The following is a 27,578-nucleotide window of genomic DNA, read 5'->3' as shown; positions in this document are numbered from 1 at the left end:
GTTCACCCAGGGGGCCCGCCAGGTCATTGTGTCGTCCCCACAGCCAGGCAGCCTACTGTATGGCACAATGAGCAGGGCAATACAATTCTCTCTCACATACATGCTGAGAAGTGCAAAGCCTGCAGCAGATAACGTGAAGCTGGTCTGACTCCGGGTGCAAACCTGACACAGTGGTGGTAAAGAGATCGCAGGGCTTTCTAAGAGAAACTTTTATTTCATTTTCAAACTTGTAATCTTCAGCCCAGAGAAGCAGTTTATTGAACAGCTGTGGGTCGGATTGTAACCCGGGCCTGTGTTAAGGACTCAATACGTGGTGCAGGCTCTCCCAGGTGAGATACCGGGGGATCCCTGGAGGTCCTTTTTAAAACACCGACAATCATCACACCGCAAAGCTCACACGAACGTCTCCACACAAAACTTACCGAGTTACAGGCACCGGCACGTTCCACCTTGCTGATCCCGGACAGGTCGGTCTTGAAGACGTTCATCTTCTCCACCAAGGTGGTGAGAGCCGTCTCCGTGGCTTCACCCACCTTTTCATAGACCCCTTTGGCCTACCAAAGAACAGAAATGCATCAACACACGCTGCTGAACTGTTTTATAGATGTCAGACTCCTTTATGAGGACACATGTTAGATCTTGAGGGCAAACAGCCTCCATCGTTAAACGTAAAGAACCTTCCTGAAGAAACCCCACGAAATAAATGTGCTGCGAGCAAATCTGAGGCTTCTCCTCTGCAAGGGTCCCATATGCAAAGTGGAGCAGTAATGGCATAGCACACATCATTTGTTGGTGTGACTTGGAAATAAAACACCTAGCTCCCCGCTCGCTCTTGGTTCAACACACTTTGAAGTGCTACTCCGCGGGGCCTTTATTCCGAAAACGTAAAAATGGGAGTTGAAAAGTGCCTCACCGCTGGCCCTGCTTCTCAGCACAGTAACCATGATACCATGGTGACGGCAAATAGCTGAGAAAAGCAATCCGAACCACAGAAACAGATCATACCTCGGAGTAAAATTAGCTCAGCTGAAGGGGAGAAGAGAAAAATGCTTTTTGTAATGCGAATGAATATATTCCATTTTCTCTTGGAAATGCGTGTTCACACTGTGTCCATTCTTTTGCTACATAGTGAGGACCTTTTTGGAAAGAGAGGACATTTTGGTAACTCCTCACTTCTACAGAGGCCTGTTTGAGGGGTAAAACTTTAGGTTAAAATACGGTTGAGGTCCGTTTTGGGATAAGGATTGGGGTGAGGTATTGGGCGATGTGAAGGTTAAAGGTCAGGGTAAGGTGTTTGGAAAGTATTACGTAATTTAGGTCCCCCACAAGAGTTAGTCTTTAGTGTGTGTGTGTGTGTGTGTGTGTGTGTGTTAATGACCTCATTGTAGTCCAGTGAAGAGTCATTGCACATCGCACACACAGTGGCCAACTCCAAGAGTCCATCAAAGTCTCCGCACTGGATGGGCTTGTCTCCTTTCAGTCTAGAAGGACACACACACATCAGCCACAGCAAAACACAAGGAAAAAATAATTCACAGCTCACTAAACCTCGGACACAATAACCTAATCAATATTTGTGAGTAAGGCAGACAGTTCAATTGTTTAGCATTCCAAAATTGACTTTAGAAACAGTGTTTCTTTGGTAGTAAGTGTGTTTCTGACAAGCAGTGCATATTACATGACAACCGTGCATCTCTATTCGGTAGAGACTGCAACCGTTGCTAGCGAAGCTCCCACACAATTACCCACACTGTGCTGTTATGAAATCAACAGGTTCATGCGGAGTCAGAACACTGTACCCACCGAACAGCTAAATAAACAACATGCAAACAAAGTGAAGAGTAGAATCCGTCATGCCTAATGACTGCCCGCCTACCCATGTTCCTTCCACAGACACGCATTTGGGAAAGTATAACAATGCATGCTGATAGGGCAGAGATCGAAATCACCACAAACATTTTAAAAACACATACGTATTACACAAAACAACATCCAAGGTAAATATTCCCTGGGTATTGCAGACATTGCCATAGCAACACAAAACACCAGTAGAAACATTTTGGGGGGAATCAGTACCATTTACGTAAAGAATCCGGAGTTTGTTTAACCACATTCATGTACATTCTTCTTTTATCAGAGCCAGGATTGGAGGAAAGAGGGCGCGGAGGCTTTTACAGTTCAGAGTAAATGGTTCTGGTGAAGTTTGAGAGGGACATTTTTCACAAAGGAAGGAGTGCAACGGATAGAAAATAATGCAAGCAATAAATGTTGAAACTTTGACACTTACATTTGTCCCTCAGGGGCATATGTTGAACCCGTTATGGAGAACTCGTGGAGGCTGCAGGTTGAATCTTCCACTGTGTCTGCAACAAACATCTGAAGAGGAGGAAAAGCAAAGAGAGTCAGTATAGTTCATGTATTAGTCCAACATGCCGTGCAGGGACTCTTATAGTCAGAGACCTATTAAAATGGTGACAGTAAAATGTTATTGCAATGGTAACTGTTACTTTATTGTCTACAATCTTATTAAACTTGTGTCGCTCACTAGCCGACAAAAACATCTGACTCTTCACCAATATCTTTTCCACTATGCATAATTTAGATCGGTTGAAATGTTCCGTTTTACCACGTGTATAAAGTGACGCAAACTATTACATTTTGTGTAATCTCACCTACAAAATTTTGGTATTGAGAGTTGAAAATCCCACTATCACTTAGGAAGCATCCTAAATTAAAGCTAAAATACTCACTAAATGTCCTAACAATCATATAAAGACAATATTTCTGTGGTGCGGCCTTACTGTGTGTTGCCAACACAATTTGAAACTAAGGAGATGTCAAGACGGACAATTTGACTCTCCCTCCATCCCCCCCCCATCACCAGCTTCACAAGGTGGCAAATTATTGCTAATTCATTTTCATTTGTGGAAGAAATAAGGTGTTATTTGTTTTTTGTTGTTACAAAAACCCAGGTCGAGGGTTTGCTCTGAAAACCATGGTTAATTATCAAATGGTTACAGGTCTGAGGTGTGGGATTGTCGTAGGTTGCTCAAAAAGATAATATAACACATTAGCTTTCACGGTACGCCACCGAGGAATTGCAGAACAATCAAATTGATTAACTGTGTGGAATATTATCAAATAACTGATGACCCGGTTCATAAATGAGACCAATTAATAAAATGCATTTAGTGTACACAAGTACACAGCTATGATTCTGAAACTATGTAATCAATAAAGAAATGAAAATAGGGTAACGCCGCTGTAATAAATAGAACAATACCAATGCACAGCTAAATCTAAGTTACTTTGAACGCACCTTCCAGTGTAATACCTCATTGCACCACCATATTCTATAAAAAGTGGAGAGGCGTGGACACTGCCTTTCACACCTTTATTGATCTGCATTAATACCTGTGGGCTGTTCTAGATTCGTTAGTGACCGTCTCTTGTTTCCCCTATTTGGTTGTCGATGAACTACTCTGAGGAACCAGCGGATCCCCATGTTCTTTTTAGAAGCCTTTAACTCCTTTTCCATTATTAAAAACTTTTGATTCAAAGTTTTGAATCCAGAGTTTCTTTCTTTTTGAACACACCCCGTAGTGTCTGAAGGGCCTTCAAAGAAACAGCTATGGTATTGTGTAGCTAGTAAGAAGCAGGGAGCATCCAACCAAAGAGTCATTCTTGCTTTACTTCTCTCGCCGTCATTACGAAAATCAAACAGTGGCTGTAAACAGAAAGTACTCTGCAGGCTCGAAAAAGGGTCACTGGCCAGGTAGGGGGTCAAACTACGGCTGGTGACTCAAAAAACGATTTGGAGTTATGTGGAATCAGAGAAAATAAAGAAAAAATAAAGATTTTTCCTCAGCAGTCTTATTGTCTCTACTACACTGCATGATTTATGCCGTACACGCAGGCAGCACGGCAGCTGCACTGCTCACACGTCTTAATGCAAAGCTTCCACCTTCAAAACAAACCAAAAGTCAGAGGAGGGACAAGGCAGCGCTTTTTCTTTGTTGGCAACTATGTTTCCCGTGAATTCCCCGAGGAAGGATGATGCACTGGTGATATGTACATGTATATCCATAAAAGGAGAAGGAATTTTGAGGTTGGTTGTTTGTAAGAATGACATCACAATTAACCATCCAAATTCACATAAAATACCTCTCTTAAAACACACACACACACACACACACACACACACACACACACACACACACACACACACACACACTAAATCTTACTAAAGAATTAATGACGCGGTTAATTGGTTAAACTGGTTTCCTCGGTCAGTGTGTATGTGTTTGTGTTTGTGCGTGCGCAAGTCTGACTTTCCAGCCTCCACCAATTTAGAAAGGAACACAAAATCGATGGCATGAGATGAGAGCTAGCCGTCGTCCCTCTTACACGTCAGCCTAAAAGGTAAGTTCCAGCCTTTTATTGGAGCAATTATTCCTTAACTCTCTCTAGCAACAGAATTACTGCACCGTCCACTGATTTAGTACAGTCTAAATTAGATGAAAGTCGGTTATAAGAAGCTGTCATACTGAATCATGATTATAGCTTCTGTGACATTAGAACTTTTGTGAAAACATGCAATTTTAGATTTGTAATTTCTGACATCAGTGCAAAACCTTTTCCATCTTCTACTGCAGTAAACAATGTCCCTCTCGAGAGGGACATTTGAAGTGGAAGCGTATTAAAACAAAAGGATTGCCAGTACTTTTAAAAAGCCTGGTATATACACACACACACTGCAGTAGTTATTGTAAGGCGTGAGTTCCACCATTCAGACACATGATTCCAATTGCCCAAGGCCGCACAAGGTAAGGGCCTGAAGACCCTTCGCTACGCCCCCCCTCACCCAGTCTGCTGCTACTTTGTCACAATGTCAGAGACTGGAGAGGTATATAGGATTCGGTGTTTCCCCCCTAGGTGTGCAGCTGGTGTGCAGACTGACTGACTGGGTTGTGGACTGAGGCAGCTATATAATGGGAAAACACTGGAATTTCTGTGGGTAAACACAAATAGCTGGAGGAGTCTGGTAAGTTTAGAAAATGACATCACTTTATAATTCAGCCTTTGAAACCAGGCTGAGGACAGAGCTGTGGATGTGGTGGAACTAAAGGTGCCAAGCAGAACGCACAATCAGTTGTATTGGATATATTTTATTGTTGTACTGTGGATCGCTGTGCCCAGCTGGAACAGAGCTGTTCCTTAGAAACTCCCTGGGTACAAACAAACCCAGGGCTGCAGTGAGTGACGCATTGCACAGACCTGATGGCATTCCTTAACTATTCATGTGCCAGAACAATAGTGTGAGAGAGAGACTGAGTCAAGTATGTTCTAAGAAGATAAGTGCAGAACCTGTTATTTGTTGTACTCTGGTAAATCCAGCGTTGCAACATGGAGCTCTGTAGTCTGTGTCTAGGAGCAGTACTCTGTGAAATGTCAATGTATTCAGACTAATTATATATATATCATAGAAAAACAATGTGTTTGTTTGCTGCACCGGCTGTTCTTCTGTTGTATTTTCGGGTGGGGGAGGGGGTAGTAGTCGCGCGCTCTGTGTTCGCTGGTCGGCGAAACTGCCGTGCACGGTAAAAGGACAAGAAAAACGCCTGGTGACGCGTGGGGAATCTGTCAGAGGGGTGAGCTAATTAAGAAAAAATCCGGTCAGTTTTCAAAATGAAACATTTTTCAGAAAAAGAAAAAAAAAGCTGCCCACGGATCGGTAGCGGTCCGCGGCCTGGTGGTTGGGGACCACTGTTCTAAAGTACCGAGCAGTTTAAAGAAGCCTCACCCTTCCCCCGCACCCTTTTTCTCTTCAATAGATCCGTCCCGATTTAGGGACCCAACTTCTACTAGAGCACGTACAGCACGCACACACACACACACACACACACACACACACACACACACACACACACACACACACACACACACACACACACACACACACACACACACACACACACACACACACACACAAAGCCGCGGGCCTCCAGAATAAAATAAGGTTTTCCTTTCACCCCCCTGCCCCCCGTCTGATCCACTGTCGTCCCCAAGGAAACACGGCACAGTGTGAGCCATGTGACTCAGTCAAGTTTCTTCTACTAGCCACTTCCTTTGAGCTTGGGTCGGGTACGTGTGTGTGTGTGTGTGTGTGTGTGTGTGTGTGTGTGTGTGTGTGTGTGTGTGTGTGTGTGTGTGTGTGTGTGTGTGTGTGTGTGTGTGTAAAAGGGAAGCCGGAATACAAAAGGGGGAATCCCTGGAAATCCCGCTGATATGGGGATAGCCCTCAGGCACGGGAGACACATGCTGCCATCGGGGCCTTTGGCTGCAGACCAGGCCACCAATAAGCACAGATGGACGAGCCTGGGCAAACATTCATACGACATAAACCCCATAAAAAATGAGCAAAGAATGCACACGCAGGGGGACGAGTTATGCAACTGCAAATATGACCGGGGAGCCATAAAAAAACAACTGCAAAGTGAATATTGGATTTGTCTTAATGAGAGTAGTGAATGTGTGTGTGCCCCTTATCTTCTACCAGAGAGCGGGGAGCAGCAGGCCAGAGAGCACAGGTGGAAGCAGTGAGTCAATATTAACCAGCCCCGGCCCGCCTGCTGCCTTTTTCTGTCTGGGAGGGTTTGGGTTTGTGGGGAGATCACCGCTCCGTGTGCCTGCCGCTGGAGGGAACTCCCTACCGCCGCGCATTAATTGCGCAGGCTCTCCACGTCATCTCTGGGAGCGATGGGAAGGGAGGGGCGTTTTTTTGTTGCACGTCAGCCGTGCAGGAAGTGCACAGTCCTCTGATGGCAACTCCATTTTGAGACAGTCAGAATAAAATGGACACACACAGACAGATCTATAGAAGTGAACTATTGTTCCTCCTTGTTTTGAGAGGAAGTGAAGTCGCCGCAGGAGCACTGAATGCAATCTGCCTCTGCATACACGACAGACTTTGAATATCAGTACTAAATGGCTTTAAAGAACATGCTTAAGCAATAACCATTTTCTAGTTTATCTTTCACATGTGCCTTCATTGGACCTAAGGAGCCGGGATCCGACATCACACTGCTGGACAAATTAAACTTCGGGCTGATTGTGTTAGGTTGTGTCTTTATTTAATGCTAAGGGCCTCAGCTTAGCGCGTCTATAACAGCAAATACCTGAGTCAGCAATGATTAGGGCTGAAGGATTAATTAGATGATCCTATTGCAATTGTTTTGACTGCAATATATTAACTACAGCAACAACAACGGGACTGATCAAGATTATTTTTATCAAATATATTTAAATGTGTGGAGTTTTCCAAGATTTGTACACATAGAGTGTTTAGTTCTGCAGAATACAATTTGATTTTGTACATTTGGTAGCCTTAGCTCTGATGTATTATAATACCTGCAAATAAATGTTGCTTTTTCAAACTTTGTTGCAGTTTTGCTTGGATCATTACTATATGTCACTTCTAAAATTGGGGGCAGAATGTTTTATTTCAGGTCAAGTAGCTGGAAAACAGGATGGGTTTACATTTAGTAAATTCTAGCACCTTCTAGATCAACGGTCAAAATGTTAAGACTATTAATAATTCTCCTTTCATAAATAAATAATAAGTTGAACTACATTCCGGATTTTCTATTGGAAATCATTAAGCGATCTGCCCACACAATCCTTCTGACACTATTGTTATGGGACACTACTTTAATTTTGGCAATCAGAACCTCGGTCATTACCTGAGGTGAGAGGTGAGATGGAGGCGTAACACGAGGCGTTAACAGGGATTAAGTGTGTGTGTATGTGTGTGTGTGTGGCTAAAGCCCAGGAGCCAAGGCAAACAGCAGCGCTGGCATTTAGGCCATGCTTGGAGCAGAGACGGCTTGCAGGTAAGCACACAACCGACAAAGGAAAGGGTGCGGCCATGTGCTACACAACAAACCATGAGAAGTTGTGGATAAGATCTTTCAGCGCTTGTCGTCTGACGTAATTATGTTTACACTATTCAGACACTCGGGCCTGCAGGACAGTTCAGGATATGAATCCCTGTGTGAGGTTTATTTACAGACCAGGTGACATTTTGCAAAGCCTGCACTGTGCTTGTGTGAGCTGATCGGGTAAAATACTGTAGCCGATGGCTCATGCAGGCCTGTGCTGTTGCGGCAGCAGTTATCTCAAACCTGCCAAGTGGAGTTCAACACTTCAACACCACAAGCATTTTGTGGCAATTCCCCTACTTCGCACTTAAGTGAGAATTCCCAGAAACTTTGGGATGAGGATATGAAAAAGTAAACCACCCGTTAAAAAAACAAAAACGATGTCCCTTACTCTGCAGACGGACATCTGGTTGGTGGTGAGGGTGCCCGTCTTGTCGGAGCAGATGACCGAGGTGCAGCCCAGCGTCTCCACCGAGGGCAGGCTGCGGATGATGGCGTTCTTCTTGGCCATGCGACGGGTGCCGAGGGCCAGGCAGGTGGTGATGACAGCGGGCAGGCCCTCTGGGATGGCGGCCACAGCCAGCGCCACGGCAATCTTGAAGTAATAGATGGCCCCTCTGACCCAGGAGCCGCCGTGCACGGGGTCCCCAAAGTGGCCGATGTTGATGACCCACACAGCCACGCAGATCAGGGAGATGACCTTGGACAGCTGCTGCCCGAACTCGTCCAGCTTCTGCTGCAGCGGCGTCTTCTCCTGCTCCGTGGCCGCCATCTGGTTACGGATCTTACCGATCTCTGTGGAGACGCCGGTAGCGACAACCACACCAATGGCGCGGCCCGCTGCAATGTTTGTGCCCTAGAGAAAAAGAAAGGGCGAAATAAGTTCTGCAAAATGGAGCCGAACGAATGTGAAAATAATTGAATTTAAATGATAATGAATCAAACACGCGTACATTAAGTTGCTTTTAGATTACTGTGGGACCAAAAGGTTGTTTAGCGGTTTCGATAATGACATCCATCTCTGGTATAAAAGGCTGAAGATAAACATGACTGCACAAGCTGTGTAAGTGCTTACAGAAAACAGCATGTTCTTTTTGTCTTGGTTTACAGCCCTGGGGTCAGGAACCGGGTCTGTGTGTTTGATCACGGACACAGACTCCCCTAAAAGGAAAGATTGCACAGGATTAGATCTGTAAGCGCCAGAGGTTACTACACGACCAGTGAGATGATGACAATAAGATGGTTTCGATAATGACACAGTTACGCTCACAGCCTAAAGGGGGTAAGAGGAACCAACACTAACGAGTTAAACAATGTTTATAACCTTTAGTCTTCCAAGACCACGCAATAAAAATAAAGGTGCAATGGAGGATAGTCTTTCAGAATTATGTGAACGTTTTGAAGCTGGTTTGTTTAATGTCTGACGAGAGGGATGGAAAATACCTGTCAGGATTGACTGGTCCACCCGCAGGGTGGTGGACTTTATAGAAGTCACTCTGATGTCGGCAGGCACCTTGTCCCCAACTGTTAAAACAAAAAGAGGCAGTGATTACAACACACATAACATTGGATAGAGCCACAAGCGGCCGGTCGGTGTTCAAGTCCTTTTTTTTACGTTACTCAGTCAGATTACTTACAAATTACAAAATGTGTTTTTCAAAAAGTTGAGCTATAGGCATATGTTCCAAAAGGGTTTCTTTATAGAACACAATGAGCTGGGCAGGCGTTATACATTTCAAGTCAATGAGACAATGTGGGATCATGTAGGAGATATGGATTATCAAATTGAAAGATGGGTTTCCTTCTATGAATAATTACCAGAAAATGAGAAGACGACGAATGAGTTATTTCTTCTCCACACAGATACATAACATTTTGTTCCATATGCCTGGCACTAAAGGAGAAGTTTGAGTTGGTTGCAATCTGCAACCTCACTGCTAGATACCACCACACACACTGGCCCTTTAAGTTAAAAAATGATCAACGCTTCAGCAATGGAACAAGCTTTTGGAGTCAGCTCTGCATTGAGCTAAATGCTAAAATGTTTCACAAACATCGAGTCCAGCAGTCAAGACATTTGCACGAGTAAGTGAAGACCTTGACCTGCTGATTGTGCTGTAGGTGAGGATGAAAAAAATGGATCTATTAATTCCAATAGAGACTGAATATCTAACAAATCCTGCTATTGTAAGATATTTCACTCTGAACATCAAATCTCAAATCTGCTTGCAGGATTACAGGAAAGGTCAGAGGATCATCAAAGTAATTAAAAGTTCCTTACAGGATTTCATGTCGGGACCAAAAGTGGTGGACGTGCCAACCTCATCTTAAGGGCCTTAAGCTACAGTGATCAGAAGACCATCCTAGCCATGGAGTAGTAGGAGAATATGTACTTCTGCTAAGGGTTTGACACCTGTGTTTGTCAGTGTAGCAGCAGGTGAAGCTTTGGTTACACCATCTTGAATGTCTGTGTTCAAACAAGAAATCCTTGAGCAAAGAAACAGTAGCTGCTTTGAGCTCAAGCTGCAGGTAAACAACCCGTGATAGCAGCTTGAACCCTTTCCCCCTCACTCGGTTCTCCCTCTGTTGTTGTGATAATCCACCGTCTTCCATTTATCAGACATAAAATTACTTTTGAACCCTGCATTAAATCAACAATATACATTTCATCTTCTCCACTGTCCACTTGTATTTCACAGCCAGATCATTAGAGGTTTCTATTGCCCCAAAACAAAAACAGTGCTCTCCATTTGTCGCAGCCCGACAATGAACATTTCATGGAAATAATATCATTAGGCAGGAAAGAGCGAGCTTGTGGAGAGCGGACGGTTTGATGTAGTCATCAACAATGATCTCAGTGCAGAGGAGTGGGAAATTGCTCCAAACTCGCTAGGCAGGTGTGATATTCTTCACTCGTTTCTTTCCAGCACCACAGACAAATCTACTGTGGCTTTACAGCATGAATATGGCATTACATTTGTTAGAATTCCCTCCCCCCCTCTCACATAATTATCCCGTCGCAGCCCTCTTCACAGTGAGAACTTGCAAAGCGATCTCACACTGGCGAGTTTCCGTTTTGTTGTTCCTTCCTCGATTTATCTCCACTTCTCTCAAGCCTTCCAGTTTGTCCTCTTGACAGATGCTCGATGTTCTGAGACCCGGGGCGTGGGGGTGTTTGTGTGGGAGACGGGCTACGGGTTCTTCTGTGGCCAGTGTGGCAGGACTGGCCCAATGGCAAGGTGAGCTGAGAGGCGGTTAGAACGCCTTCCCACAGTCCCCTGCAACCGTGCCCACGTCCTGCCACAGGCCTCCTGCAGACGCTCTCCATGTGGTCTTTGGTAAATATGGCTTTTAAATAGCAGAAAAAAAATCAGAAATTTGTCTGACTTTTATATTTTTCGTGTATCAAAAAGCCAGAATTTTATTTTAGTAAATAGAATCTACCTCAGAACGAGCAAACTGGAAACCCAGCACATGCAAATTTGTTTCAAACAAACGAAGAGGTCAGCCGGTTTGGTTCGCCGCAGTTCTCCTTCCATTTGGTAAAACTGGACTCCAAACTAAATCTCTTGCATAACATCCTGGCCGAGGTCTTCGTGTCCATGTGCGGGCCAACAGTGAGCCGTTAGTGGGCTCAGCCCGATGCACGTTTCCATGTCTTCAGGTTCTGTGTAAACCGCGCAGGAGTTCCTGACCGCTGTGGTCATTGCCGAACCCGAACCAGGAAAGTTTCTACAGAGGTGCGAATCACAACTTTGTTGTAAGTGTGGCAGGCATCGTTCAAAAAGGCAGCAGCGGTGGAAACCGGAGTATTAAACACACACACACCTAATATATTTATGTTCTTTTCCCCACTCAAAAAGCCCTTTTGTTTAACAGAATCCTTTTCCAACAGCGGTATACAAAGTTTATGTTACCCCTAAGTTCCCATAGAATAACCTGTCAGCATGCATGTCAGGAAAATATGAACCTGTTCTATGAGCCGCGTTTGCCTGCGTGTTTGAGTCAGGAGGGTGTGCTTGACGATCTGACATGGTTTTTATAAGCCTTTTACTGATGTTTAACACTGCTAAACAACAACGTTGTGTCAGACAGAACGAACAAAGAGCTTAATATATTCCCCGTGGGTAATTTATAAAAAATGCTGCGGGTTGCATAGCACCTCTATCATATCTCCTCTCAAAGTAAACTTTGACTGTAAAAGGCTTTCTGCCCTCTGCGAATGAGCTGAAATGAGCCTTGACTATTCCCTCGTTTTCAGCCGAAAATGTTGCACTTAGAAGGAAAAATCCTCCCCCTGGTGACGGAGTCAGACAGATGAGGCATCAGTAGCGCTTCTATATTGATTTGACTAATTCACCAGTTGTCAATGGGACAACTGAACAAGTGGAACAAAAATCATCAGGGCAGATGGCTCATTTGGAGTCCCATCTGCTTCACGCCGCCATCACAGGCGCAGACCTCGACCCGTGGTGAACTTGAACGCAGCAGAGATGAGCCCAACGTTGCCAGGGTGACACTGTTGGTGTTGATGCGGGCCTTGATCGAGCGCGTGTCCCGGGTCTTGTGCGGGCTTGTCTAGCGTCGGGCTGATTGATGGAGGAAAATTACAGGCAAGTGCAACCGGTTACATAAATGCACAAAGAGTAGTTCCAGTTTTCCCCAAGTTGTTGTCAACTTAATTTTTTTTTTTTTTAATTCAACAGCACCAAATTTACTGCAACCCAGCAGCATGTATAATGTCTCCCCTTTGCCTCTCTGTGCCGTGATTATGAATGAGCGCCGGCATCGCTCTCAAACGTCCCCCGAGCCGCTGTCTCCCTCCTCAGAAAATAAAAATGGTCATTTTGATGGCAAAGTGATCTCCTTCAGTGCTGCATGAGCACACGCTGGCATGTCAACAGCAGCGCACACACACACACACACACACACACACACACACACACACACACACACACACACACACACACACACACACACACACACACACACACACACACACACACACACACACTGTGAAAACAAGATTATTTTTAGACAAGGCTGCCCACACACGGGCGAGCTTACAGCAGGGAGAGTGTGTGTGTGTGTGTGTGTGTGTGTGTGTGTGTGTGTGTGTGTGTGTGTGTGTGTAGGGGGGAGGCTGTGGAAAATTCAACTGGGCCATTAATACAAGGGGTGACCACAGCCACTTACATAGAACCTCATAGACACACAAACAAACACAACTTGATTTCAGTGCTGGCACCCGGGCATGCAGAGAAAAGACTCTTAAAGATCTAGATCCAGTTATTCCGATACTCCAGACTAATGCAAAGGGCCCGTGCTGCTGGCACGCACACACGCACGTGTGTGCGTGCCGTTGTCTGCACCGTGCAGGCAGCTCTGGGACCACATTGGGATTGCAACAGCGGTAAACACAGTGCAAATGAGTCTGGGTGAGGGTCTTACCTGCCACCTCCACTATGTCTCCTGGGACGATGTCTCTGGCTTTGATCCTCTGGACGGCCTTGCGGTTTATGCGGAACACCTTCCCCATCTCGGGTTCATATTCTTTCAGAGCCTCAATGGCATTCTCGGCATTCCGCTCCTGCACGGGGAGATGTGACGAAGTGAGAGTCAGGCCGAGGAGAATTTTGGTCCCCCCCCCCCCGCCGCATTTGTTTATGTTTTAACTCAAGGACTCGTCAGCCTTATTCCACCACAAAGGTGTCGCTTGCACGTATGAATGTTAGCACGTGGGGTCAGTTTTACATCGAGCACACAGGGAGCAAGACCCCAGAGTTGAATTGTTTTGACTTTACAGCCTTTTTAGCAACTGTTATGTGAATGCCTTGAGGAAAGAAAGAAGCGTTCCTCATGCACGTAAGCACTTTGCACAGAGACATAGGAGGAAGAGTGCATCTCACCTGCCAGACCCCGATAACAGCATTGGCGAGGAGGATAAGAAGAATAACAAATGGCTCAACAAAGGCGGTGGCCGTCTCCTCTCCCTCCTCAAACAGAGCCAACACCTAGAAGAACACACAGTAGATTAGCATTAACGTTTCAAACTCAATGATAATTATATTTCCTGAAACGGCTTGATCTGAAAAACTAATTGGAAGAAAATAAATAAGGTAAATCTAGACATAAAAAAACAATCTGGAATGGTCATAGGATAGAGAAGCTGCCTCCCTGTTTCAGTGAGTGTGTTTTACCTTTAGCATGTATGTTTTTACCCTGAGATACAGTTGAGAGGCTTCAAATAACACGATGACCAAACAACAAATGTCAACATGACATACATCCAGCAGGGAACAAAAAACACATACATGAAAAGAAGTACAATTAATGTATGCAGTTCTAACTCTTCTGATTTGCATTTATCTATTTTGAGTTATTTACTGATGCTGGAAAAGTTATTATGTATATTCAGAATAGAAAAAAGAGGTTGAAAGGTTGCTTTATCTGAGAAACAAATGAAGTCCTGCAGAAACTAAATTAGTGGGGGACATACAAATCTGAGGGATCACTCTTAATGAGCCAATTGTGTGACCACCCACCAAAGCTCATGGACGGTAGGAAAATCACACACAAATTCAGATTTACATAAGGATCGTGTGAGATCTACTCTGTGGTGCAGCGTCTATTCGGATGACCGTGTTCCAGGACGTGAGGCTTCAAACAGTCGACAGATGAAATGGTGAGGCTGGAAGCCACAACAATTTGAAAAGATGAACAAATATTTTGGATTCATTTCTAGTTAAATATACCTGCTTTCAAATATAGAAAATGTTTATATTTAACATTCTGAGAATGAAATACGTGAGACAACATCAGGCAATGTATCCTCAGAAGGGGTTTCTACCTCGAGATCTAGAATCAGCTCATTTTTGGACTTCAGCCTCGGGACATGAGGTTGGTTACATATTATTCATTCATCCTACAAAATACCTTAACGCTTATTCAGCCGTTTTAAGACACAAAACAAATCAACTCGACCAGTAGTCATGTCAAGAACTGAAGATATCATTATGACCAATGTGACCAAAATGCACTTAAACCTGCAATGGATATCTATAGCGATATCTATAGATAGACAATCTATATCTATCTATCTATTTATCTACATTGATATAGAGATATAATAGAGAAATAACCTGCAAAATACCAACATATTTTATCCTTTTTTGTTTACACACATTACCAAACATTGCCTATTTACACATGAAGCAGACATAGACCAACATTAGCATACAGTTTTTTTATAAGTTCGTTTGTGGCCACCAAAGGAATTTAAGTTCATTGTTGTAGCGGTTTTGTCTCTATTTATGAGCGAAGCATCTGGCTCCTCAAGAGTTGCCGTCCCAAAAACCAGAAGCTGAAAAGCCTCCTTGAAGCTATAGAAAACTGCTGAGTGAGGTGATACCAGTGAGCCCTTTCATTTACAAAAAGTTATACATTAATGTGTCGTTTAAAGCGGCTTTAACCAAAGGTATGGCTCAAAAAGGCACAGTGTCACCTTACAAAATAAGCAATATTAAGAGCATTAACATAGCGACAAACGACTATTTTGCGGGGCGTCGTCATGGAGGCACGGCCCCCCCGCCCTTCGGTTCCCCTTCAGCTAAACACAGATAGCTGCGAGCCGCTGCTTCCGCCTTTGCCGAGCTGAGAGGCAAAACAATTGCTCTCGATCTCACATAGATGAGTAGCCTGGCTCCAATAGCATCTCCACTGAGGAGGCAAATATACCATTACAATCATTCCATACTTTTGCTACTTCTTTACAGATAAAATAGGATGGCAGCTGAATACTAATGTTTGGGGGGTGTCAAAGGTGTCAGAGATGGCAGCCACCTTGTTAGCTGCTGTAATAGGCAATGAAGTGCATCTTTGAGGGATCATGACAAAAAAAAAAGCTGCTACACCAAAATAACTTTGAAGCTTGCTTGTTATTTGGTAGCTGAAAATAAAAAATACTGTCAATCCAAAGCTGCAGAGAGAAATATAGGGAGATCAGTAGGTGGCTATACAATCCTATGGTGCTCATCAAATGGTACAAAGAATATGGTCTTCCAGGTGTATTGAGCGGCGGGGTGTGCGTCTAAGCTCGGCCACAGCCCGGTCGATAGCGCCCATCATTGCCCATCATTTGAGGCGGTAAATCTCCCGAGTTACTGAGCTGAGATTGGAGTCCTCTCAGTGAGCACGGCTCAAAAGGCACTTCACACAATCAGTGCCCAGTCAGAGAGGGGTCTGAATACCTGACTGCTACTTTCACGCTGAATAGCAATTCAAATGGAGAGACCAGCAGGAAATCATTTGGATTTCAGGACTCATCAAAAAGGAATCTGTTGGAAATTTAACTCCCTTTGTGTTTGGCCTGCCGAGGCACGTTTAAGCTGATTTAACGTTGATTGAAATCAAAAGCTTCATCACGAAAATAAATCTATTTTTACAGATTTGAGAGATTGCCCTTTTCATCCCACAATGCTGAGAAACAAACAGACGCATTGGCATATTGTTAGTAAATGTTTTGGTGCACTCAAAATCGAAAAAAAAAAATGGCCATTTTAAATATATACGAACAGAACCCCCCCCACACACACACACACATTTTTAAGGTCACCTATTGAATTGGCGGCCAAAAAGTCACTTGTCCTTTAAAGTCCCTTCCTGTTCTCGACGTGGAAAACCAAATACAAGCCCTCTTTATCCCTTCAACTCAAAAGGAGGAAGTTCATAGATTGTTTCGGGTGGTGTGGCTCTACCCCAGTGAACCTCCAGGAGAGCAACATGGCAATAGATCATTTTTAAAAAGGAAATAATTAGAAGAGTTCGATAAATTGATGCACCATTGATTATATGCAGCTCACCGATTTTAGTGAATCCCAGATTGCTGGAAATGAAATGGTGTTCCACATCATAAAGTCGCCTAACCTGCCCTTTTTTGTCTGAAGCGCCACCATTGTGTCATGCAAAGGAGGCAGAAGAGTTTCAGCAGCAAACTTTGAATATATTCAAAACCATAGCCAAATGAGTCCCTGGTTCAGGTTCACTCCAGTTCTCTTTACGTTTGCCACTCCCTGATGCCGAACAAAACGTGATCAAATAGCAAAGTTAAAATGTTAAAGAACACTGCAGTATAACCAGTAAAAGCCTGAGCGTCATGAAGAAAAGCTGCTCGGGGGTGTTGTGATTTGGGGTCAGGTAACAGGGAAGCTCGGTGTAGTCACTGAGCTGAAACCACTCCAGGCAGCGATGTCGTGGCGCACACGCACACGCACACACACACACACACACACACAGGACTGTGTTCCACTACAAACAACCTTTTAAAGCCTGATTTACATGAAGAAAAGTCGAGCCAGCACTCCAAAGCCGTGCACTTACAGCCCATACCTGCCAGAAACGACAGCGGTTGGAAGAGAGGTGTCGCGTCATATACGGTCTCCACTTTTCCTACTTTCAGAAATAGCAATGGCAATTCCATCCGGGACTTGCTGTAATAGATGGAGCCTCCACAACTCAAAGCTCCAGCACCCTCGGGCCGCAACCGGGGTCGCTGCAGTGCAGTGCCTTGATTAATGGTTTTGTTTCCAGCCCGGCTTAAGTGCGCCGCCCCGTTTCTCCTCACTGAAGTCTTACCAACACACCGGGTAGTGAAGCATGCAATGCACAGGTTTACACATGAAAGGAGACCAAGACGAGGGAGAGCGGTGTTCCGACGGAGGAATGAAACCCGCCTCAAGCTAATGGAGCGAGCCTATCAGGTGGCAACTTCCCGGACAGTTTCCAATTTTGCCTCTCATATTCTACAGGGTTGATCAGAGAATCAAGATCACAAACTAATAAAGAGAAAGGCCAACAGGGTTTTTTAATTAGCTGGGTCGTACTTACAAAGGAGACGCAGGCAGCCAGCAGCAGGATCCGGACCATGAGGTCTTCAAACTGCTCCGCCACCAGCTCCCATAGGGACTTGCCTGAAATATGCATGGACAAAAACACATCACACAGAACTTTATGCATTTTTATGTTTAAAGGGTTCCATTTGTCAGGACACAAAGTGGACCTTTATACTTTAGGGTGGAAAAATATCCGTGAGATGTATTAACCGTATATTCAGTTGTAAAGACAACCCCGTATTTACAGAGTAGTGGTGAGTGTTCACTGTTTCAGAAACCTGGGCTGGTGTACACTCCTAAAGGCTAGCCCTTGGTCTACAGAGAAGAAAAGATGCTTAAGATACTCAAGACACTTAATCAGCTCGTATAAAATGGAGGCAGATCTTAAGTGCACTGGAAAAATCAATATTTACCTTCTTCAGCCGGGAGCTCTGAGGGTGTCACACCATGTCGGTTGTGAAGGATTCAAATGGAGATGGTGGAATGGGAGGGGTGAGGGGGTGAAGGAGAAAGAGCAGTTAATACATTTGAGCTCAGTCCAACTTCAAGATGCATGAACACAAAGAACATTTTGAAAAGGTTCTGAAAATGATCAGAGCAGCCACACTGTCGGATAATGCTTTGCTGTTGCTTCTTTGCAGACATTAATAACTACCAGGATGTGCTTTTGAGACAAATTATGATTCATGGACTCCCCGGACGTATCAAATTCTGCGTGTAGTAGTTTTAGTGTGGCTTTGGACCCACAGAAGACGGGGTAGTTCACATTAAGTTTGATCATATTTCTTTGTAACACAACTTATCTTTCTATTAATTATGTAATTAGGGCAGTTTCAGTTCTGTACGAAACTGGGCCTTGTTGGCATAACCATGTTGTCTGTCAAAAACCTTTTTTAAATTTAGTTGAATATTAAAAAAGACAAAGAAAATATTTACAAAAAAAAAAACTACGATCAAAATGTTGGAATGAAAACATGTTTCTTTCACCTCTTGTCATTTTTCATTAGTCATTTGAAAGGAAAAGCTGTATTTCTTCTATCCGCAGTTAGATTGCAAGAACACAACACCCTCCACACATGAGTCACTAGTGCGAGTAGAAAACACATCAGTCATGCTCTAAAAAAGAAATAAGAAAAAGGTGCTGCTGGTTGAGTGGGACGCGGCGTGCTTAGTCACTGCATTTGTCAGGTCCTTATATAGTTCACCAGCAAGCCTCAAAAAATGATACTGGTACTGCTAGAGTACCAATAATATCTTTGTGGAAGAGTTGCCTTCGTCCAGACCACGCCAGCATCAATCGTGACACTGCGGAGAGAACGGCTGCCCGGATCGCATAATGACTTCTGGAGCCGCTCCACGGCTTTTATGTGTCCAAAAGACGGCGAGGGCCATCTGGGGGTTACGCCTGAAGGAGATGAAAAAGTGTTTCAGGTGAAATAACTTCTCCTAATTTGGTTCGTAACTCTTCCCTTCCTTCTTGGGGAGACTGAGCATTGTGCAGAAAAGGGGCCGTGAACAGCCGTTCCCCGCCTGCGTAATCTTAGCCGAGGGGTAATTGTGGAGAGCTTTGCAAACTCGCTGTCTGGAGACTTATCAGAGTTGGACACGGTTGAACTGGCGGGGGAATCCTGGCTGAACTCTGCCAGTGAGTTCTGCCGGGGTTTTTTTTTTCCCCATGCTCCACCAGACTGACCATGAGCCTTTTTTCCCCCCCAATTACGAGCCGCCCTGGTTGTATAAACGCTTTATATGGCAGGCAGGCATGCTGTGACGGGAATGCTGGAGACACAGACGGACTGAGGGGGGTGGGTGGGGGGAGGAGGTGTCGAGTGGGTTTCCCCGGCTTCCCTCCGCCAAGGATTCCCTCACGCTCATCTGGGCTGTGCCAACCAGAGGCTTGCCCAGGCACGTGCCTGAATACTGACTTCACCTCTCCCTCCCTGCTTCCAGCCCATACAATGAACGCACTTGTTTATTCGCTGAGGGGAGACACTTCCAGGGCCCTATTCCTTGTATCTGGTCGGATAACATTTAAAAAGAAATGTAATCTGATTGATTGGGCTGGTGGGGCGTTTTCCCAACACGTAACTTCTCGCATTTAACTTGTCTGCCATATTTTGCCGTGCTTGTTGTCCAGCCCTTGCAGTGGTGGCGGTTAGATTTTGCCATGATTATGGTCTAGAATTCCTCATATGCATTCATCATCATCATCATCATCTCCTGCTCGTCAGCAGAGGGACATAAGAGTTTCTTTGCCGTTGTACAGTAAGGAAAGCGTTGTTTCGGTGATCGACTCGTCGCCGTTTTGGAGTAAGATGGGCAAGAACAATTATCCTGATTCTAGGGGGTCAGGAAGAAAAGTAGCAAACTGGCCCGTTTAACAGATGTCCCGAGTCCAAGCAGGCTGCTAATACACACACTATACACACACAGCAGGACTGGTAGCAAGGACGCAAGCCGTGCTCAAACAAAGTTTGAGCAGGGAGTCATAGGCAGGGTAGGTGCATGGATGTAAAAACTTCAGTAAGTGGCCACAGCTTCATCTGCGGACCAGGGGAATGCGAAGCAGACCTATAAATACCGTGATGGAAACCCCTAATGACGTCTACTATAGCTCCCTATGTCCGCTCACCCTCCTAATGCAGTCTCTCAACGGAAGGTCTGAATGCATTAACCATATCGAATGGGAATTATAAACGCACCCCCTTCTACCTCCCTAACTTTATTATCTTAGCTGCCAAGTTGCGGAAGAGACATCTGCAGTCTGCTGGCCGAGTCAATGTTTGATGCCCGGAAGGCTTCCCTTCGCTGAGGAAGTCCTACTCAGGCATGTCAAGTGGGTGAGTGTCAGCGTCTATCTTCTGGAGCCCCGCCGACTTCTGAATACCAACCCAGAGGATCCGGAGCAAAGGAGGAAGTGGTACTAACTAGTTGCTAATCATTCCTCTGCAGCTTAACAGCATGCAACTACAGTCCAGTCATTAAATGCAGGGAAACCCCTCACGCTGGATTAAAGTGGCTGCACTCAAAATACAAGAAACGGAACACAACGCACATGTGCATACTCAATAACTTTTGTGTGAAGCAACAATACTTGTTTGAAGAATAGCAACTTAAAGTTTATACGAGGCTCCTCATAATATAGCACTAAAACCACCAATGACAAGATATGTTTTAATCAACAGAAATTTTGTTAATCATTTAAATGAAACACTATTGACGTATAACAAAGATGCAATTTGATTTATGCACACTGACTTCAGAGAGGTTAAAATTCGGGGACGGATGTAGCCCTGTAGACCAGGTTTAAGGTTATTTGTCACCGATTTTGTAATACGAAGTTATGCACGAGTTAAAAAGCATCTCAAATCACAATATATTTATAACAGGATAGGATAATATATAACAGGATGAGCCTCGAGCTGCAACTACGTTTTCCCAACTAACATTCAGGCAAATATTTCGAACCTGCCGACCAGACTCCCAGGCGGACATAACGTTAGCATTGTGTTGCATTCTCTTGACAAAAAAAAAGGAAATGATAGCTTAATTTCACAGAATCAAATCATTATGTAACAATGCACGGTATAAAGGACACAAGTGGAGGGGATCACCCTGCACTTCTGTCCATGCCGGAAGGACAGAGAAGAAATGACATCAACTGTCAAAGCAGCATTTGTGAGGCTGCTCTCTGAAACGCTTTAAGATTAGCAGAGTAGCAGACAAATGTTTGAACATACCTTTCCATTGAGTTGAATGATAAAATGTGTCCAAACTTTTGACTGATATGTTGCATATTTTCACAAACCGGATCTCACTACTAATTTATCTTGAAATAGATTTTGGTTACTGATAAGAAACTGCACACCCGCAGTATACTGCTTGTTGTGCATCGCATTCAGGTTTGAATAAATACTCTGAAGCACACGACACGATTTTAGCAGTAGGAAGGTTGTCATACTGCGGTTGTGCTGGCGAGTTACAGAGGCAAAAGCAACAGGGCCTGTCAACCGACAAGGACACGCACGAGGTGACACGAGTACAGAGCTCATATCTCCTCAGAGCTTCCTCTTTAAGTTCACAGCTGCGCAAAGAACCGTTTTCTTCCAACATCCCAACAGGCTAACATGGAGGAGAGCAGCGCAGAGGCCTACCAGCCAATGAGAGAAGCGGAATAGTCGGTGATCGCGCCCCTCCTCCAAACGGCAGGCTGAAATATCTGTGTTGCCATTATGCTATTTTTAGGGTTTTATTCTCGGTTTGAAAACCAGAGGGACACTGATGTCCAATCAAATCCCTGGTATCGTGCGACGTTGCCAATCTGAGTCTTGCAGCAATGGAGGACAGTCAAACTACGGGTGATTTTAAAACTGCCAATTCTCAACATGGCAAAAAAACCACTGCCACCCACTAACAATAGACAATATACCACGTAAAGGATGGTGTGAGCTTTCACGACCTACTCGTTGAGCATCCCATAAAAAGACCTACAAGGAATGGATCCTCCTAACGTATCGTGTACCTAAAGTCTGACACATATATACCTCTGTGCACTCAGTGAGCCTCTCGTTGTTTGAGCAACGTTCGCTCACAAGTGTCCAGCTGTTTTCACCCATTTTGAGAGCATTACGTCTTCCGTAGGCGCTAATGAGCAGGGCCGCTAAGAATCACCGACAATGTGTGGAAGTTGGAAAGTGTTAAGAGACAAGGACTTTTTTTGGTTGGCTTAACAAAGGGAAAACAACGGAACTTGATAAAACATTTTTTTAATGTTACCAGACTTGTTATTTTGGATATTTCAAAGTCACAATACATTTTTTGTTACATAACCAGTTTAGTGGCATCTTAGTCTGGGAGTACTCTGAAAACAGGCACTGCTTTTAAGAATATGGATATTAAACTACAAAGCTTGGACTGACTATATGGTGAAGTATTCACACTGAAAGACATTGTTTGTATTTCTCTTCTTGTCATTTTCCTCTCCTGAAACCCAGAACCCCTCTTTGGTCTGCACCTGGGCCCGGCTGGGATGGCGACCACGTCACCGGGCCCTTATGGCACGATGACGGTGACTGACAGATGCAGAGGTGGGAGGGAAGCGGGCAAGACGAGTGACAAGCTAGAACAGGATCACAGCTCCTTTGAAGGCGGCTGGGCAGGCGCGCACACACTGAGCCCACTACAGGGAAATGACTCAACACCCGGAAGACTTCAAATTACTTTTCTACAACTTAACTCTACCCCACACAAAAACGCCGACCCTGCTGCTCGCCGCCATAGTTTGACTCCCAGCGGGGACCAGAACAGAACGAGTGACCGTGGAGGTCGACTCGAGATCCTCGTGTGCAGGAGGAGGAGGAGGAGGAGGGAACGACAGAATGACGCTCGTATTTCAAAAGCCGGAGCGAGTAAGTCAAGTTGCAGAGCAGGAAGAGAAACGACGCCTGAGGTCCCGCAAGAGGAGGTTGTAGTAATCATTATTCGTGGCAGAAAGCAGTGTGAGGAAAGGGCAGTTATTAACGTCACACACCCTCTGCAGGATCGCTTCGGCGACGGATAAGCGAACAACACATTTATTCTTGAAACAAGCCCACACGCCATCTAACAATGGAAGAAAACAAATTGGCTAATGTCTCTGGGTTGGACAGGAGCTCTGTGGAGCTTTTCTGCAAGGTGCACTACGGATGAAGAGTTGGAGTGGGGTGCAGATTGATGGCTTTCAGCAGTATCAAAGACAATCCTTGCGTACCGTATCGTGATGGTGCAACCTCATGCACCGCTGGGTTGTTTAACCAGAACACGTTGTGCAATTACACTCGTTCTCCTGAAATGAGTGTCAAAGAGACCATTTCGCAACCTCGAATGCTCTTCGTTCATCAATCATCAACGATACTTCACTTCAATATTTCAAGGTCTGACGAAGCAGGAAAGTGAAAAAGGAGGGATCAACAAATGAAACACGCTCCTGTGTGTCAGCTCCCCTGACACTCTCACACCTTTTCACCAGCAACTTTGAAAATTGCTGGTGAGGTCAATCCAGGTGGATTGCTCATGAGGACAATATGTCCTCCCTGAAAGTCAAAAGGAGTGGGCTTTATAAATTTGCGTTGCAACTGCACAGGACACAATTATCAAACAGCACAAGCCGCAACTCCCCAGACACACTCAGAGAGAGCGAGAGAAAGCGAGAGAGGCCTGCGACTTCTTCCATTACAACGGAACCATCTTTTTCAAAATGAAGTTGATAAACGGCCTTGTAAAAATGATGCTGCTTGTAGTTCCGAAAAGTGAATTTGCCCTTCTGGTGATGTAATAACAAGCAGAACTCCAAATGAAAGGTGAGAATAAAAATGTGCTGCCAGCGCAGAGGGCTTAAGTTAGTTAGTTAGGCTTTAGTTAAAGACGGTCCAGATGTGGCAGGCAAAGCTAATTTACATCTCAGAGAGGGATCAGAAACCCGGACGCCGCTCAGTACTGATGAAGCCGGCAAGCCAGAACAGCCAGATCTTTATTTATAGCAACAGGCAACATTTTATGCACTTCCTAGTAAACTAGAAGAATCATAAAGCCCAAGCGTCTATACCTTTAAGCGTGTGAAATGAATACCCACCAATGAGGTAAGTAAATGGAAGGACTCGAGCCATTCTGACTTTAAAAAAGGAGACAAACAAAAGTAGGTAGCTTCGAGTTTGAACGGATGTTCCCATATACACAAAAGCCGTGAACCACAGCAGATACACCAGACCGCTTTTCTACTCCCAGGTTTTTTACAGAAGCAATGAGGCGAGTATGTTGATTGTGGGGTTGAGTGGGTCAATAACAGCAATCAGAAAGGTATGTGATGTCTTCAGGAGCCGCTCATCCATTCCAGATAGCTGGGCTTCCACCGAGCGTGTTAAAACAGACAACCAGGATTGTCACGCATGAGCCTCACGCCTGAGAACGACACATCACGCGGGTCCTCTTCCATCGGACACGACGCCTACTGAGACGTTGACAGGCTTCGTGCGACGCAGAGTGGAGATGTTTATCTGTGGACATGTTGATTTAGGTTAATGATGAGACCCTGCTTAGCTACGCCTTACGTGAATGAAACATTGTGCGCCCAGCGAAGTAAGCACCACGCCCACGAGCAGCTCTGAAGCGGACGCCCCGCAGAAGACACGAGGTCTGCGGTTAGAGAGCCGGAGGGGAACGAGCCGCTGAGCAGCCATGGATCACCCCGCGACAACGCGTACTAGAATGATCCACCAACCCGAATTTCATGCAGCTTATTCCACTCTTTTTGGCTTGTGGATGAACAGCTATAGTGAATAACCGTCAGAGGGCAAAAAAAAAAATAGAAATAAAGAGGGGGGGGGGGGGGGGGGGGGCATTCCCTCCCCTCCAGCATGCATCTGCAATGTGCTGTGCACAAGGCAGACAGGAAGTTCACAGCTATAAGCGAAAGAGATGTTATCTGAGGCAAGACGCTGCTCTGTTTCCATGAAGTCATCACAGGCCCCGTTAGGGTGGCTGGCTGCAACAATAGGGCTACTGTTTGACCGGCAGCTTGGCCACACATGCAAATGACAGGCCGGGGGGGGGGATAGGTGTGGTGATGTCAGGTGGCACCAAACACAAAAACACTTACTGATCATAAAGGGGGGGGGTGGGGGGGGGCTGCTGTGTGTGAGAGCTGCTGCCCCAGAATGCTCAAAGGAGGCTTTATTCTCACCTGAAAGCCACCTGCTTTACAGTAACTTTACTTGCACTGATCTTTATCGCTCGAAAAATGTTAAATGACTCGACATTGGCATCCTATTCTCCTCACCGTCCTGTAATTTGAACCTGGATCTGTACGCCATGTGTCGGGGAACTGTTGAAAGTGAAAACAAGTCTTTCAGGCCCGTTTCACTCTCAGGCCACATCCTCTTCCACTTCCTGATGCCTCACTACCGTGTCAACACCTTAGATCTGGGGGTGGGGGGGGGGGCTTCACGATGCCAATTGCAGTTTAAAAACGAGAAATGACACAAGGGGAGCACAGGGAGCTGAACCTCAAAAATAAGTCGAATTACTATAATAATAGGATTAAATCAATTGATCCCAATGAGCCTACCTTGGTCTGTTTGCGTCGATGTATGCCCTCCCCCAGATGTGTCTCTAACTTTAACGGATATAAAAAATGAACGATGCATCAATGAATTTACCACAACATACCCGACTGTGCGTAAGAGGGAACAGGTTGCGTTTATTTGGTTTTGGGGTTTTTTTACGCGCATGATTCGCAGACTGACACACAACGGCCGCGGTTGGATTTCCCGATAACAGCAATCGATACGCGCAGGCAGCTTTGACCTGAACCCAGGATGAAACGAGACAAATAGGACTTCCACTCACCATTCGGTCCGTATCTCTCAACGTTGACTTTGACTTGCTCCACGGTCAGCCCGGTGTTTTCGTTCACGCCGAAGTTGTCTAAAACTTCGCCCGCCGATTTAGTGTGCGCATTTTCCATCTTGGCGGACTGAGCTTAAAATGATCGGCTCGAAATGCATGCAGTTGAGGGGTATCTACTGAGGGGGGTGGCGGGGGGGGAGGAGGGTTGTTGGTGGTGGTGGTGGAGTCGGGACCGCGGTGATTCCCACCGATGCACGTCGAGGCGGCAGAGAAGGTCGGTCGGCGCGCTCCGTCACCTGTTCCCCCACCTGAAGACAAAAAAACCCTCCGGATGTGCGGCCGCGGACACGCTGTTGTCGCTCTGTCGGTGCGCTGCTGCTACTTCATCTCCATCTGAAGGTGTGCGGCGTGTCTGCGCCGGGACGGACCGCCCCCTCGCTGCTGAGCCCCTCCCCCCTCCTCCCCCCCGCGCGCCCATTGGCTGCGACGTACCTGTGCCTCGTGCGACGGCTCCGAACATCTGGCTTTTTTTTTCCAGACAGAGGACGCACGCGGCTCGGTGGTGTTTTTAACCTGTTGTAGGTGACGCTGTCACGTGACGCCAATGTGCCGCTCCTCGCGCGGGAAAGCGCTCATCTGCTCATCTCTTGGACCTGAGGTGGTTGCGGAGGAGGGCGCGCTTGCTCAAAGTGCCTTGCTCAAGGACACCCGATAACACGATAACTACTGCTGTTAGTACGAGAGGGACGAGTTCGTTTATACGAGTTTGGGCAGCAGACCTTGTGCCAGCTGCACGAGGATTAGTTTAAGTCAATGTTCAGTTGTCCTCTCAGGGTAGTCGGCCACAATAAGACTCATTCAAAGTTTACAGAGATGGCAATTAGATCAGATCAAGACCGAGGAGGTGGATGAAACTGTAGGATTAACAGGTAAGAGCACATGGGTGCAGTTATATGTGTAACAAATTGAGAAAAAATTGAAATATAAATAAATACAAATATTGTCATCGCTCTGACAGCAGTATTTGTAACAGGATTTGAAATTGTATTGTATTTCATATACATAACATTTTTAATGCAAATTCTTAATTTGGATATAGCTAAAAACTACAGCAGAGATAAATGTAGTGGAGTATATGCTGAATATTTGTTACCAGAGCTGAGCTAGTCATCCACTTTCATCCGGCAGAGAGAACTTAAAATTAATTTCACAAAAATATATCAGTATATTCTGCTGTGAAAGGCATTAAAATGAAATGCTCAACTAGCCCAAGCTTAAGTAATTTCAATGAGAGATGTGTTATTTTAGAATAAAGGCTGTTTAGGAGCTCCCCTCCAGGAGCTCTATGGGCTCTACAGGAAAACAG

At 45.3% G+C, this 27,578-nt stretch overlaps 1 protein-coding gene across 1 annotated transcript in view; it reads right to left on the bottom strand.

Moving 5' to 3' along the window:
• The window catches only part of atp2a3 (ATPase sarcoplasmic/endoplasmic reticulum Ca2+ transporting 3), a 35,260-nt gene extending 8,615 nt beyond the window's left edge, over positions 1–26,645 (bottom strand). The window contains exons 1-11 of the mRNA XM_040180455.2: positions 26,213–26,645; positions 18,244–18,261; positions 17,826–17,908; positions 13,850–13,954; positions 13,392–13,530; positions 9,384–9,464; positions 9,016–9,101; positions 8,332–8,796; positions 2,288–2,376; positions 1,379–1,481; positions 423–554 (exon numbers count right to left, since the gene is read on the bottom strand). Of these exons, the coding sequence (XP_040036389.2) occupies positions 423–554; positions 1,379–1,481; positions 2,288–2,376; positions 8,332–8,796; positions 9,016–9,101; positions 9,384–9,464; positions 13,392–13,530; positions 13,850–13,954; positions 17,826–17,908; positions 18,244–18,261; positions 26,213–26,330 (1,419 nt within the window). The 5' untranslated portion in view covers positions 26,331–26,645. The remainder of the gene's footprint in view (positions 1–422; positions 555–1,378; positions 1,482–2,287; positions 2,377–8,331; positions 8,797–9,015; positions 9,102–9,383; positions 9,465–13,391; positions 13,531–13,849; positions 13,955–17,825; positions 17,909–18,243; positions 18,262–26,212) is intronic.
• Between the last annotated feature and the right edge of the window lie 933 nt (positions 26,646–27,578).

Source organism: Gasterosteus aculeatus, chromosome 7 (assembly GCF_964276395.1).
Source record: "Gasterosteus aculeatus chromosome 7, fGasAcu3.hap1.1, whole genome shotgun sequence".
Lineage (NCBI taxonomy): Eukaryota > Metazoa > Chordata > Actinopteri > Perciformes > Gasterosteidae > Gasterosteus > Gasterosteus aculeatus.
Note: the sequence above shows the minus strand (reverse complement) of the source record. Positions and strands in the feature narration are given on the sequence as shown.